General features: G+C 42.0%; 1 protein-coding gene across 1 annotated transcript; it reads left to right on the forward strand.

The window, feature by feature from the left end:
* Positions 1-316: 316 nt before the first annotated feature.
* LOC134532107 (uncharacterized) lies at positions 317-15,961 on the forward strand. The gene is made up of 7 exons (XM_063368415.1): positions 317-400; positions 2,452-2,648; positions 8,143-8,235; positions 10,164-10,311; positions 10,749-10,882; positions 11,920-12,069; positions 14,767-15,961. Exons 2-7 carry the CDS (start codon positions 2,576-2,578, stop codon positions 14,913-14,915), a joined length of 747 nt encoding a protein of 248 aa, XP_063224485.1. The 5' UTR covers positions 317-400; positions 2,452-2,575; the 3' UTR covers positions 14,916-15,961.
* Positions 15,962-16,128: the final 167 nt, after the last annotated feature.

The following is a 16,128-nucleotide window of genomic DNA, read 5'->3' on the forward strand; positions in this document are numbered from 1 at the left end:
TATAAGACGTTAACACGTCAAAAATAAAATTACGCAACAAAGTATTTCATGGGCATGAGATGTACCGAATTACATCTTTCTCGTAGAATCACAAAACTATTTCTTGGCGAGTGGTTTTCGAAAGGAATGTTTTGTAAAAGTAAATAAATGTTTTTTTTTCCCTGTGCACTTTGTTCGTAATGCAATAGTTGGTGGTGTTGTTTGAAGCCGTGTGGAGGGGATAGCGTGTGGGTGGAGGGGGAGACACCGCGCGACCTAGTGACACCTCGCCAGGCGCGGGAAGTTGAGCAAGCCGTGGACATTCCTGTTTGCAAACAGTTGCATCACGTCTGGCAGTGGCTTGGCAACTATCCCGGCCTCCTCGCGACACTCCGCATGCGTGGCGCACACCCTTAACGAGGTCAGTTAACTTCATGCCTTTTAAACTACAACCCGACTTGGTCGTTCATCGAGATGTCACAGGTGATGCAGCCCCTTAATGAGGTCAGTAAGTTCATGTCTTTGAAACTCCAAACCGACTCAGTCGTTTATCGAAGTATTTTATTACTTTGTTTAATGCGAAGTAGCCCGTGGCTAGAGACCAGGAAATTTAGCGAATTCAATCAGGCTAAAATTCACAGTCCTGCATTATTCTGTGCCCACAGTGTCTTTTCTATCGGCTGATTTCTCACTGCGAAACCCCTCCATTAATTTTTTATCTTAACTCGGGCTTCTTACTGCTGGCTGTAAGACAACTAGCCCTCGGACTTAGAGGTAAGTGTCATCAAAAATCCAATCAGCAAAGCAAATGATAGGTATGCATGTTTGCAGGCTACTTTGTGTCGAAAACAATTCATGGATTTTCCGTACCACTTTCCATGGAAATATGCAGATATGCACACAATAACTGGGCGTAAATATTTGATTTCATTATTTGAAAATATCGATGGTTTAATTAAAAGACTAACCAAATTTGCGAAGAAAAATTTTGTACGAAAAGCTGATTTATTATATGATTAATTTTATCTGAATTTTCACAAATAAGATTTTATTTTGGCTCTAAGCCAAAGGCTCAACGAAGCCACAAATTATCTCCCTCCAGATCAATTAAAAAGAAACACTGTAAAGTAATTAATTGCGTAGGCATCTAAATTAACATCATTTAGTAATATTTTATGTAACGATATTTTGTTATTTTTTCTTTTTTATTTTGGCTCTACGCTTCACAGATGAGACCCATTAGTAGAGGCTAAAAAAATACGCCGATTGATTTCGCGATACAATAATGTCCAAATGCTTATGCCTTCGATCTGATACTGGTATTTCTCAATGTTTGTCTGGAGGACAATAATTCTAAAACAAAAACTGAAATGTTTAAAATCAATTTACACGCTTTAAATTTTATTACTACGGCCACACGCCGATTATGTGTATGTATTTGGTATTTTGAAAGAATTTTTTTTTTTTTAATTTTACTGAAAATATTTGTTGGTTTGTAAATAAGTGCCTTTTTTCTGTAGTCCAAATTCTAGTTCCTCGTCATAGTTAAGTTTTGCACTTTAAATTGGGTTTCTTTAAGATCGTGTCTTGGGGGATTTTTTAATTAGACTATTTGGGGAAATTTTAGTATTTTTTTAAAATGTTGTTGTTTTAAGTTTGTGGAACTGCGAGCCGTGTGTTCGCCAGGAGTCCGAGAGAGGCCACGCGCTCTGCAGTGAGAGCGAGAGGTAAACAAACACTCAGCCCTCGGCCATCCGGGCGCCGCCTGACAGCGCGCAGCTAGCGGGCCCTGCCCCTACCTGGTGCTCCACCAGCCACCACCATCCCACCACAGCCGGGAGGCCAGGCGGCCATCCCCAGAGACCTGAAAACTTCGCGGATTCATTCCGTGAAATTCTACCATTCAAATAATTATACCTTAGTGTTGCTTCCGACATTGGTCCACTGTTGATCTGAAGTAATGAGGGCCAATTAGAGACCCCTCACTCATAGAAGTGTCGAATCACAGGCCACCCAGTCGAGACGACTCACAAGTCAGCAGCCAATGAACAGTTGGCATTTGCCAGGGTGTGTAGAGGACAGTGGAGTCTATCCTGGAGATCATTGAACCCGCACATTTTTCCGGTCTCTGGGTATCACTAGAGACCCGCAAATTTCGCAAGCTAGAATGCAAACCTTCACACTCTCGCACTGTGTTCATGATTGGCACGCAGTTGTTTGGACACGCCCGTCTACGACCGTGAGCCAACGATGTCCAGCTAGGAGAGAAGTAAGCGAATCAGGTAGTGCCAAAGAACAAGGATAAAAATGTTCTCGCTAAGAAATCAACCAATGGGAAAGTAAACATGGGTCGAGCACACCTATAACTTTGAATTCTATCCTGAGGCCAGAAGAATCCACGAAATTTCCGGGTCTCTAGGTATCACGTACCACGGCCGCCGCTCAGGCGTGGTGGTCGGTGTGTGCCGGCAGAAGCACAGATAGAGACTGGCAGCTCGGGAGAGGAAAGGAGCAGGCGGGGTGACGTGAGGCAACAGCGCGGCAGCCGCTGGCCCGGGGTAGACGGCGGGCTGGCTGGGACAGTCGCCGGCACGAGATGGCGCCGAGCAGACAGCTGCTGCAGCTGGCGGTCCTGCTGACTGCGGCGCGGGTCTGCAGCTGCGCCCTGGGTGAGTGCTTCACTCCCCGTCACTCCCCGTCACTCGCCGTCACTTCCCGTCACCGCTTCTCCTCTGCCCTGGCGCGCGGTCTTCTCTGAGTGCGGAGAACTGTTCTATCTCATCTCACTCTTCCAGAAAACACGGGTATGGAACCACCAGTCCACCCTCAACGTGTTCTTGAATGACTTCCTACCACAAACACCACTCGGATATCGTGGTTTTTGACGTGATAACGTCTTATAAATAGAGACCTGCAAAATTCGCGGGTTTAATGACCTCCTGGATAGACTCTATTACACTCTACACACTCGGTCAAATGCCACCTGTTCATTGGCTGCTGACTTGTGAGTCGTCTCGACTGAGTGTCTGTGATTCGAAACTTCTTTGAGTGAGGGTCTCTAATTGGCCAGTGAACCAGTGGTAGAAGCAGCGCTAAGGTATAAATATTTGAATTGTAGCATATCACGAAATGAATCCGCGAATTTTGCAGGTCTCTACTTATAAATCGACGAACGCCGGCTTAGCGCACGAAAAAAGTGCCACGTTCCGCCTGAGCCGAGCGTGCAAGAACCGGCCGACCACCGTGCGAGGAAAATCTTCTATAATTTCAAACAGGTTGAGGCGGGCTTTTTAAACTAATTGTTCGTGATTATAATTAAACAACTTATTTAAATTAAATTTTGCAAAAAAAACTGTAAATAATGTTTGAAAATTAAAAATTTGTGCAATTTTTCATCAATGTTTTTATATGACGTTATCACGTAAAATTATCGTTCGTAAACCGACTTTACAGACAACCCTCTTTTTCCCCTGAAGCTCTGCACACAGTATGTGTATAGGTACGTGACTGATCTGACTATACAACCCGTGACATCGTAGCGCCGGCCACACTAGAGCCTGTCGCTCACAGCTCACGATTGCGGTAGGCCCCGGCGGCTCAGTGGCCAGTGCACTCCGTTCCCGGTGGGGTCGAACACCGAGTTTCAGCACGTGGCAAATGTGGCGGACGTTGTCATGTGATGAGGGCGGGGGGGAAGGGGGGTCCCCGTGCCATCGCCGCTCGTCCTCTCTAATGAACTCCAACGTCCACGAGACGCTAGGCCCTCCTCGACCTGCCAGTGTCTTCCAGTGTTGCCGTCAGCTGGCGGAGAAAGTGAAGCTACGGTGGTATTGCAACCTGGGACGCGCTCAGAGTGCTTCGTGGGAAAGTCTTGAAACTAGCAATTAGCAGAGACCGGAAAAATTCGCGGGTTCAATGACCTCCAGGATTAACTCCATAGTTCTGCGTACACTCGGTCAAATGCCACCCACTCATTGGCTGCTGTCTTGTGAGACGTCCTAACGTAGCAGCCTGTGATTCGATAAAGGTTTGGTTGGGTGTTTCTCATTGGCCCAGCGTCATCCAGGTGAGTTGTGAGCCAATAGCAGAGGCAGCACTGGAGTATAACTACTTGTATTTTAGCCTATCGCGAAATGAATTCGCGAATTTTTCCGGTCTCTACCGATTAGTTCTTTGAAGACCCTGCCATCTCGCGATATATTTGACTGTCGCGGTCCAACCAATGAGCGTCGTGAGGGAGAGGTAGTCCAGGCGCTGGCCCCGTGTCTACTCACTGGCGGCTGACTGCTTCGAAGAAGGCGTCGAGAAGCTCGTGTTTCGATATAACAAATGCCTTGATCGTTTTGGCGATTATTCAGAACAATAAGTAAGACCCTGCTCATCATTTGGTAGTGACAATGTTTGTGTCATGTAAATTTGTAGGTTGAAAAAAAGAAGAAGGGGGGGGTTATCTGTAAAGTCAGTTTACGGACGATAATTTTACGTGATAACTTCATAAGAAAACATTGATGAATAATTGCAAACTTTTTTTAATTTTCAAATATTATTTGCAAAATTTAATTTAAATAATTTGTTTGAATATAATCCACGAACAATTAGTTTAAAAAGTCCGCCTTAACCTGTTTGATATTACAGAAGATTTTCTCGCACGATGGTTGGCCGGTTCTTGCACGCTCGGCTCAGGCGGAACGTGACAATTTTTTTTCGTGCGTGCAGCCGGCGTTCATCGATCTATAAGACGTTATCCCGTACAAACAGGCCTCGTGCTGGTCAGGATGAAGGAAGAAAGGGACAGCAGGAGACCCGAGCACTCGGAGAAGCGGGCGAAACACGGGCGAGCTGCAGGCCTCGGAGAAAGTGGACTCCGTAACAGGCGCCAGCGGTGGTGTTGCGTGGCGGCGTGGTCAGCGCGGAGCTGACCCGTGGGCGAGGTCAGGCCCGGGTCGCTTCCTGCCCCGCGCGGCTTTCCCCGCCAGGGGCGCCACCGCGCCGCGTCGCGAGCTGACTGACCGCAGACCAGCAGCCTCGGGGTAGACTCGCGGGTTCAATGACCTCAAGGATAGACTCCACTATCCTCTACACACTCGGGCAAATGCCACTTGTTCATTGGCTGCTGACTTGTGAGTCGTCTCGACTGGGTAGCCTACTGATTCGACACTTCTATGAGTGAGGGGTCTCTAATTGACCCTCATTACTCCAGATTAACAGTGAACCAACGTCGGAAGCAGCACTAAGTTATAATTATTTGAATTGAAGCATATCACGAAATGAATACGCGAATTTTCCAGGTCTCTAGCTATTGGCTCGCAGTTTAACTGGAGCTCTCTGGGCCAACGGCAGACTATCGACCAAAGAAGCGTCGAATCACAAGCTACCCAGTGGAAACGCCTCACAAGTTAGCACCCAATGAACACGCGTGTTTGCTTGAGAAATGCAAAGGATAATGGAAGCTATACTAGAGGTCAATGAATCCGCGAATATTTCAGGTCTCTAGCTCGGAGTAATAACCCAGGTGTGCCAAACACTAACAATGCGGGCCGCTAGGCCCAAGCGCCCAATCTCTGCATGGTTGATTTTCAGCCCGCCCAACTCTTCTTACCCGGACATTCTTCCCTCTTGTCCAGTAGTTACCTGCTTGCTTAATGCATGTTATTGATCCCCGCATGACCCGGCCCAGAGTTTTCCCTGTGTCTATGCAGGTTTTACCTGGGTCACTTTAGTTAGCTCTTAGGCTAGACTTTCAATGGGGCGTCAGCCATGGCGCCAATCGCTGCCATGTCTGGCCAGTAAATAAACCCCAATTAGCACATTATGCACGCGCCCTTGTCCTGCATGGTTAAAAACCCGCATGGTAGAGTGTATAGGCATATGCCTGAGACACACTGAATTCCTCCCCTAACCTGGCCCTCCCCTTACACACTTAGAATAACTTAGGCTAGGAAAAAAAATCAGGCTCGGAGCTGCAAGAGCGGCCCAAGTGTTTTCTTGCAGGTTCCCTGTGGCTAGTGAACCCGGGTGACACTGCTTCTCTCTCGTCGTTACTGGTTCACTGCGTGGCTGTAATACATATTTGTCAGTGGCGCATACGGAATTATTTTCGGTGCCGGGATATTATAATTTTGGAAAGAAAAAAAAGTGGTTGTCTGTAAAGTCCGTTTACGGACGATAGTTTAACGTGACAACGTCATAACAAAACATTGATGAAATGATTGCATACTTTTATGAAAAAAATTGAATCATTTTTATTGAATTATCACTATTTTGTATGGACACAAAGAAGGAGTGAAATGAAATCTACAATTTAATTGATAAATTTACTTTTATTTCCACTCATTAATTCAAATATGTTTATTACTTTAACGAAGAGATTATTTTAACTATAACTTTTATACTTGTTTGCTATTTATCTTCTTCCAATCTGTGTTATTCTGTTAAGGATAGGACGATGATAGGAAAAGTAGGAAACGAATGGGAGTGTTTCAAGTTTAATGTGCCTCGAAAAAGTCATATCGATGGTTGTTCCAATCGAGTGGAAGAGAGATAGATGCGGCGCAAGCGTACAATGAGCGTAACGGGACAATATGCGTAACGGGACCGAGTCATCCTTTTTCATGCGTGCAGCTGGCGTTCATATATTTATTAGACGTTGTCACGTTAAAAACCAAAAAAACCTGTTTTGGGTCTTTTTCATTGTCCACTGTTGACGACACCATGGAACGAAACTTGCATGGACGAGTGCAATGGCTCTTTAAGTGCCGTTCGTTATCAGAAACTTTTAATAAATCTTCAACGGGTTGTAAATGGCGCGTTAACATCTGGAGTTCTCCACGCTGCCTGACGGCCTTAAGCTAACTCAGTGTCAATAGCCAGGATTTTATTTATTCATCTGTTTATTAGCATGGGAAAAGACGCGAATACCTATTATTATATTTAATTTATGGCCTTTGTATTTATTATTAAAATTAATATACCTTTGCATATTCTGTGACGGTGAGACCTCGATACTTGAGGCGGAACGCGGTAACCCAGGTAACGTCTCGGTGGTGGAAGCCGTGAGGCGCCCGGGGCTGTCTGGCAGCGACTCCGCAGTGGCTTGTCGTTGCCTTCCGCGGTACTCAACAGCACCCGGTCCTTCACCGGGAGGGGTTTTCACAGATGAATACTCCCCGACTCCACCGGAAAACTAACCCAGTACCTTTGACTACAAGGCCCTGTCACGCCCTCAAATATTTCATCTCCAACAGTATTTGACAAAGCTGGAAGAAAAATGGTTTCCAATTTTCTCCAACAAATAAAGTTGGACATAAAATCTCAAATACTTTTTAAATAATGTCACTTTATCAAATTTAATTTTTGTACTAAGTGATCTCCATTTTTTTTTTAAATGTTAACCTTATTTAATTATAATTATGCACTACACAGTGCTGGATGGAAATTTTGAACTTGTTATATTTCAACCCTGTAGGCCTATTTTCTTCGGGAAATGACCCCCTCCCCCCCCCCCCCCACTCCCTTTTTTTTCCCCTCATCCAATATTCCAAAGGATGCTGAAGAACCACCACCTACATCTTTTCATATTTCTCTTTGCCGCCCTTGTTCTTCCATGACCATAGACCCCTTCCCTTCCATCCATGTCAAAAATTCTGAAAATAATATATATCTGGTAATATTGTTTTGCTCCATTAAGAATTATTATTTTAATTAAAATTTTAAAAAATATATATTAAAAATTAAAACTCATTTTGTTAAATACTGTTAGGACCAGATTTCCAAAAATCTATCTGCCTAAAACCGTCACAGCACAATAGGTTTCAATTTATTGCTCACAGTATAATAACAAATTAACAATATTAAAAAACAAAATATATATTAAAAATTCTAAAGATAATAATTTATTGGACTAAAAAGATAACATTGTTTAATATAGAAGAAAACAAAGAACATCTATAGTGTTGATTAGAAAATCAAATTAAATTAAACATTTGGAAAAAAAATTAAGTAAATGAAAAAATAATATCTATGTATATGTTTCATTTCTGGACTTGAAAGTACATATTGCCCGTTCGGAAGGGCCAGGCAATCAGGATGATGATGTGAGTGTGTCGAACGAGGCCCCTCCCTCGCAGCGACTGCCGCCGCCGCCACTGAGTGCGCCTGTTGCAGCGGACCACATCTCGGTGTGCCACCGCAGCGACCCACGAGTCGACGACTGCATCAACGCCTCCATCGACGCCCTCCGGCCCAAGCTGCGAGTGGGTGAGTTGGAAGACTCTGGAGTCAAGCAGCCGTCAAGCACCACCCCCCTTTATGCCTTAGGACATGACATTCTTCATCGCCGCTCCTGGTGATAAGCGAGTAGTGGAGTCCAACGGGTCGTTACCACAACGCCGAAATTACATAACGCAGAATGTCAAAATCGACCACAACGCCGACAGCTAGAAAACGCCGAAATAACAACTGAATGAATTTGTGTGTGTTTCTTAAATGTACCTTAACGCCAAAATACCACAATCAAACCTAACCTAACTCAACCTAGCCTAATATAACCAAACCTAACTCAACCTAGCCTAATATAACCTAACCTAGTCTAACCTAACCTAACCTAACCTAACCTTTGTGGCAGTCCTGCAATGACATTTTTCGGCGTGTGTATTTCGGCGTTGTGGTACACAGCAGTTTTCTAGCTGTCAGCGTTGTGGTCAATTTGGCATTTCGGCGTTGTGGTATTTCGGCGTTGTGTTGCGTCCCCGAGTCCAACCACTTCTGTCCACGTCAGAATAATCTGCTTCTAGCAAGGCCGGATCCGGAATGAATATACGGGGAGGGCCAGACGGAATTTACTAACACAATTTTAGTAGGTACATTTAGAATTGAAATATTTAGTACATTTTATGTGTGGCTCAAAAACCTCCTGTCATCTATGTCACTGCAGTAAAATAATACTTACGTAAGTTTGGTAAACTATGATAAGGAATTAGAAGAAAATTGAAAAATCATTTGGTGTTCGGTTGGGGGGGAGGGGGTGGGGGGTTTGCCGTTACGCCCCTCTGGATACGCCTGTGGTTTCCTGTGTGAGACTCAATATACTTTTCTTAAATATCACGTTTACAATATTGTTTATTTAGATAAGACTATTCTTAAAAAAAAAGTGGGGAAAAAAAGAACCATGTCGTCATATGTGACTCTATAGTAGGCTAGTAGCCAGAGTCGCAAACCACTTCTTGGATTCCGAGTCGAGGGCACGTATGCACTTGTAGTTGATGATGTGCTGACGTTTCGGCGTGCCTTGTTGCAGCCATCTTCAAGGCCGACTAACCTAGAAGCCAAGGAGTAGGTAAAATGTTCTTCGTTCCCTTTCCATGTGACTTCATTGTTTGTGCTAACATTTCAAAAATACATTTGCCCAGTTTTGTCAAAGTAATCGCTTATAACCTGCGGCATACAGTAATTATCACATCTGCCTCGTAGCTAGGGCCGCGGCCGCAGAACTGGATGACCGAGAACGGTTGGTATTGAGTTCTAGCTGCGAGACCCGCAACCGGTAATTGGGCGCACAATCGAAAGAATAACATTTAAAGTAGCTCGTACGCACAAGATTTGGCCGCCATGTTTTTCAACCTACTGATCCACAACAGCGCATGGGAGACAGGTCGCGCGCATGGAAGGGAAACGAATAAATTTTATTTCTGTTACGGGCGCATGACGCAATAGCCAATGAGAGTAGAGTAGGAAGCCATTTTGCCGGGACTAGAGAACTGTTTGTATTTACCAACCATATTGAGGCACGAAAATTGTCGAGATATACCAATGTTCGGGCGTGATTCCTGCTTTAAAATTTAATAAATGCAATTACTTATACATCACTGGCAAAAACTGTAAATAAAAGAAATATGGCGTGGTTAGAAATGATTAGCTAAAAATTGTATATTACTTATTTATTTATACGTTGAAATTCTGTGCTCATAAATTGCTGATCATGTGTCACGGGATAATCATTTGATAGTTAATATCACTCCTTGGTTAATATAGTTACTGTTACTCAACACTGCCAACAGATGTCGGATGCATCGTAAGATTTCATTGGCTGAACTTAACAGTAAGATATCAATTGTGAGTGGACTTCGCTTAGTCGCTCACGTCTTTCAATCGCGAAGCCAGCCTCACAGGAGGCGACGTGTGCGCAGGCATCCCGGAGTGGAGCGTGCCGCCCATAGAGCCGCTGACTATAGACCGCGTGACTCTGAGGCGCGGGCCGAACAGCGCGCTCCTGGAGGCCGTGGTGCGCAACGCCACCGCGTGGGGCGGCTCGGACTTCGTCATCACCAACCTGAAGTGAGTCCCCCGCGCATGCATCATTCACAGACGAGAGAGCCGAATCATAACAAATTTTGAGAATTTTAAAATGCCAAGTAAAATTAATATGATTTTCTGAAAGAAATTCAAACCATTTCTTGAAGTAGCCAGTGGCATTGTAGTTAAACCTAAAAAGTTTCAGTTCTGCAATAAATTAAATTCTCCTTATTTGTACAACCCAAAAACGTGAAAAATGTAACTTTGGCAGCTAATTATGCAAAAAGTATGCGCTGTATATATATTTTTCATTTCGTGAAAGTTAAACAATTCAAAAAGTCTACAAGTTTATCTGTGATAGCTGTGAATATGTAATCTTGACCTGATTTGGGAGGCACCCCCTGAACCGAGCATGCAGAGTTGCACAGGAGACGCTGGTCGTGGGCTAGAACGGCAAGTGTGTGTGTGTGCCTGTGCAGATCGGACCTGGACAAGAACGTGTTCCGGGCCAAGGTGTTCCTGCCCAGGATCCGGTTCGAGGGAGACTACCAGCTGAAGATGACGTTCCTGCTGTTCCACATCCAGGGGCAGGGCTTCATGACCGGCAGCTTCAGTGAGAGCCGTCACGCTCGGACCACTAGGCTAGAGACCACAGCCAGCCTCGCACACGCTCGAGAACTGTCTGCCGCTTGCTCGGAGCCATCACCACATCTGACGATTATTCCTGTTTCATCTTGGTGCCTGCAGCGTCACCGTCAGTGGTTCGACCCCACCTACCCGCTGAGCAGAGTTAATACCCAAGTGTATTGAGAGATAGCATCCACCTTAGAGTTATCCTTTATTGCATAACGCAAACCTACATCCTGGTTCGACTTATTTCTAACACCACTCCGGCACTGAAGTGTCTATTAAACAGTGGTACGCTAACTCAATTCTTATATACTTATGGTTGAATTCCACCAAAGAATTTTACACACACGCAGCAATTCAAGTAAATTGAAAAAGTAATCCACCATGGCCCGATATAAAATCCCATGTGCCTGGAGTGAATTTTGGTCAGCAAAATCTAAAACAAAAGTTTACTACAAGCTTTTATTCTTAACTAATTATTCTCATATTCAGGAAAATATTTCAGGATTCATTTTGCATGCTAAAATTAAAAAAAAATTTTACCTTAATGCTACTTCAGTTATTGATTCAAAATTAACCACAAGTTAACCCAACAGAGATGCCTCACATTGTCAGCAACCAATAACAGGTGCTGTTTGCCCAAGTATGCAGAGGATCTTAAGAGAGTATCCTGAAGGTCATTAATCAACTTCCAGTCCCTAGTAATGAAAATTTATGTATTTAATTTCTATACATAATTCACCCTCTTTAGTGTCTTAAACTATAAATTTTCGGACTGAAATTTATTACTCGCTTCAAAAAGTGCAAAGCGGTCCGTATTTAATTTCTAGGTATATATACTCGGTAAAAACCCAAAATGTTAACATGATTTACTGTAAATGTGCTCATTTGTCCCAAATTATCAATTTATAACTTTTACATAGCATTTAAGTGGCTGCCAAAACCAAGCAACCTAACAATTTTGACGTAGGTATGTTTTTTTGGCAAGTCACAAGCAACACAGAGTGCACGTGTCCGCAGGCAACTACACGTGTGACCTGCTGATGAAGGGCCACAAGGTGAGCAAGGGCGGGCAGGAGTTCCTCGAGTTCGAGAAGATGAGGTTCAAGCTGAAGGTCGGCGACGCTCGTTTCAACCTGTCCGACCTGTTCGGCGGAGACCCGGTCCTTGGTGAGCTTCAGTAGCGGATCCAGAGGGGGGCTAAGGGGCTCAAGCCCCCTCCAAAAGCATCAGGGTCCACTATTGTTTTAGTGTTTGCCTTGATAAAGCCTAGCCTCAGCTGAGTCAAGCCCCTCCCAAACAAAAATCCTGGTTCCACCACTGGTGAGCTTCAACAACCACTGTCCTTCACCGGCAACAATTCCCTTTCACTCGTACGACTGTCTCGTGAGCCATGATTAGGACCGGAAAAATTCCAGAATTCATTTCGCGATAAGCTAAAATAAAAATACTCTGCTATTGGCTCAAAACTCACCTGGCTGACGCTGGGCCAATGAGAAACACCCGACCAAAGCTTTATCGAATCACAGGTTGCTACGTTGGGACGTCTCACAAGACAGCCAATGAGTGGGTGACATATGACCAAGTGTACGCAGAACTATGGAGTTCATCCTGGAGGTCATTGAACCCGCGAATTTTTCCGGTCCCTAGCCATGATGGGTTTCTCCTTTTTCTTGTCAATGCTATTAATCATGGGCTATTTATATAATTTTAACACAATCAATCTCCACTATCTTGCATGTGTTTTTTCACAAATATTTTTCAACAGATATTTACAAAGTGCAGAGAGCCAACTTCTAGAAACATAGTTAGTATAGAGCTGACAAGCGTTCTGAAAATACAATAATAAAAAACTCTATCCGTAATAAAGAAAACGTGTACAATTCATCCCATGGTCAACACTGATAAAAAGTTAACTACCGCTTATCGTGCAATTAGAAGCCATCAGCACACACAATGCGTGTTCCACAAGACGCTAGCAGATCAACTTTCCGTATCATAGAAAGACAAAGGCAGACTATTGTGAAGAGAATTGTTGAAGTTACAAGCACGCACTGTTCTCAACACCTAAATTTTTTTTTATTATTTATAAAACTAGTATTAAATATTTCTTAAGTAGTATTCTAAAAGAGTAACTTTGCAGAAAAATTTGTAACTATTAAAACTGATTTGTATTTGGTATTTCTGTAAGTGTAACATAATGGGTATGCAAAACAAACAACAATGATGATTACACATTTGCACGACTTTTCAAACCCATTATATTACACTTAAGTATTTGTTCAAAATACATATTGTGATAAAACAAGTGCAAAGAACTGTGATGTTAAAATTTTGCAGAAATAGCCCGTACAGTAATGCCAAAAAAATAAAATAATTAACTTATTACTTTAACACTAAGCCATAAGGAATACAAGGAGCCACCCCATAAAAACTATTTTCTTTAACTCTTGATTAAATTACAGCACCATTTACACTAATCAATGAATCATTGATAAACTATGGTGAATTGCAAAAAATGGCAATTGCACAAAAATTGAAAAGCATACACCATAATCCTTAGTCATTAAATAAAACCAAATTAAACAAAAATTTACTCAAACCACCAAAATTGTATGACATAATATTTCAATTTTTAGTTTGTAACCAAATGAAGACTAAGTGGACTGAAAATTATTTCCCAATTGATACCAATCTCATATTACATCATGGTTACATAAGAATTTTTTTGAGGAATTTTACCTATGGTATCAATAAACTAAAATTTTCATTTTTAAATTGCAGTATATCAGACTCAAAATGCACTCTTCATTAAAACAAGCCAAATTCAGACCTGCCACCATTCAAATTTAAAAAATCATGAGGTCCTCGATAAAATTTTTAGGCCCATAAATACAGGTTAGATATAAAAAACAAATGAGTATCTTTAAATTTAAGTGACGTACCTGTACATATGTTACATGGTCTCTGCTTCAAAATTTATTTCAACAAATTATAGGTTGCAGATTTAATTTAGTTGAACATAATTTAGCACTGTCGTGTAGTGATCATGCAGGGCCGCAACTAAAAAAGATGTAAAATAACATTCTGCTCGTGTAACACTATTATCACTGTTTACAGCAAAATTAATTTTTTTATTGGTAGCAATAGCAATACACTTCACGTGTTAGTTGTTTTTTTGTAGCGGCATGTTTCACAATGTCTCCTCTTCCACTATGCAAGATAGAAAAATCAGCATGGCACACGCTACAAAACACAAAATTTCTTCCTTTACGTGACTCGAGTATTAATGGAAACTCGTTACTGTAAGCTTTCGTAAAACTTGTTTTGTAACTTTTACAAACAAAATCTTAGGGCCTGAAAAATTGTTAGGAAACACTATTTTGGCGTGAGGGCGTGAGATGGACCTTAAAATCGTGAGCCTCACACCAAAATCGTGAGAGTTGGCAGGTCTGCCAATTAAATATTTTTATTTTCTTATTTCTTAAAATTACTTATCTTCATATATTAATTACATGAATTAAAACAAAATCACTAACAAAAAAAATAATTTTAAACATTAAAGCAGAACCCAAAAAAACTCATCTCTCTTTATTGGTTACTGGATAAGTAGTTGACTGAAAATTTAATGCCCTAAATTCATAATTAAAATTTATAGAAGTTGGTTACAACTATATGGTATGAACAAACAATTCTTCAAAAAAAAATGTTTTAATAAGTAATGCATTTAAGCACACCTGTAACAATTTTTCCAATTGCTTGGTTAAAAAAGCCAAGGAATCTAAACTGAAAATCGAAGCATTCCTGACGATTCAATCTGAAATAGCAAGCCCGTGGAGAGAGAACTGGGCTGCCGACGTGTCGCAGGTCCGGCCACCAACACCCTCATCAACGACAACTCTGCCCTCATCCTCGAGGAGGTGACGCCGGCCTTGGAGAAGTCCCTGGAGGACATCTTCACCAGGATCGCCAACAGCATCACCCTCAAGTTCCCCTACGACGAGCTCTTCCCCTAGTCGCCAAGGAGAGACACTACCCAACCTAGCGCAAGTTCTTCTGAGGGGCGTCGATACGGCCCCCGAGATCGTCTTGTGCAGAGGAGAGAGTTACCAGCCCTAGCAGAGAGGGCCATCAAGCCAAATATCGCACTAATGGGACACATACCACCATCATTCATCCTTCAACATAGTTGAATGCAATAAAAGCGTAAACGTAACTACATATTCATTTAGGGGACCAATAATAAAAATGTGCAAAATGTAAGAAACGTAAAACAGGATCAATTTACGCTACATCAAATTTGCATTCAAACAAAAAAACAAGGGTATGAAAACATAAACTGGAAATAAAATCCATACAAACCCTTTCGAGTTTCAACTTGCTTCAAACCCTGACAGCAATGCAGTAACCTTAAATGTCCTAAAATACTTTCCAAGTGCTTAAAACACCAACTTGGTACATTTACATTTCAATAATCCTTCAATACAATGTTCAAACAAACTAGATTAGATATACGTACAGTAGACTTATGATAGACCAGCATGTTCCGACTTTGCAAAAGCGTGATAATGGAAAATGCTGGATATTCATGCGGTCCTACAATGACCACTGAATGCTAAAATGTAGAGCAAACATATCTGCAAGATTGTGTTTGACAACAAACATTGTTTAGCAGGAGCATCATACCAAAACTATGCAACCCAAGACAAAATGGCAATTTATTTTTCTGTCAACGACTGCTGATTTCTGCTGAAGAAAATGAAGAGTGCATGTCAATTGCAAACCGCACTTAACACTTACAGCTTCTTCCAGATAGAGGACTTCAAACTAGAACTACTTATGTCTTAAAGTGGTACTGTAAAAGTGTTTCACCTTAGAAAAAAATAGGTTTTTACTTTTTAGCATAAGTTTGCTTTGTTGGCTTAAGTGCCATACCATTGAATGTAAACTATCAAAATCAACTGCAACAAATTACAGCTAATTAAAATGCACAGCATTAATGAAAACAATTACACTTCAAAAAATACCCATATATCAATATGAAATAAACTTCTACAGCCAACATCATGCATATCTATTTATTTACTGTATGCTTCAATTTGGAGTTCTTTGTTTTAAATGCAAATTTGCAGTAAAATTAAACAGAATGCAAAGCCTATGATAAAACTGTAGGTATATATGTGGAATATTTTTAAATAATACAACTTTCCAAATTCCATCAAATGCACA

The sequence above is a fragment of the Bacillus rossius genome, chromosome 5 (assembly GCF_032445375.1).
Source record: "Bacillus rossius redtenbacheri isolate Brsri chromosome 5, Brsri_v3, whole genome shotgun sequence".
NCBI classification, from domain to species: Eukaryota; Metazoa; Arthropoda; class Insecta; order Phasmatodea; family Bacillidae; genus Bacillus; species Bacillus rossius.

Excerpts from the sequence above, each read along its gene's own strand:
- LOC134532107 (XM_063368415.1), top strand. The coding sequence starts at position 2,576 with ATGGCGCCGAGCAGACAGCTGCTGCAGCTGGCGGTCCTGCTGACTGCG. Across the intron at positions 2,649-8,142 it reads GGTCTGCAGCTGCGCCCTGG|CGGACCACATCTCGGTGTGC; the intron begins GTGAGTGCTTCA and ends CGCCTGTTGCAG. Across the intron at positions 8,236-10,163 it reads CCGGCCCAAGCTGCGAGTGG|GCATCCCGGAGTGGAGCGTG; the intron begins GTGAGTTGGAAG and ends ACGTGTGCGCAG.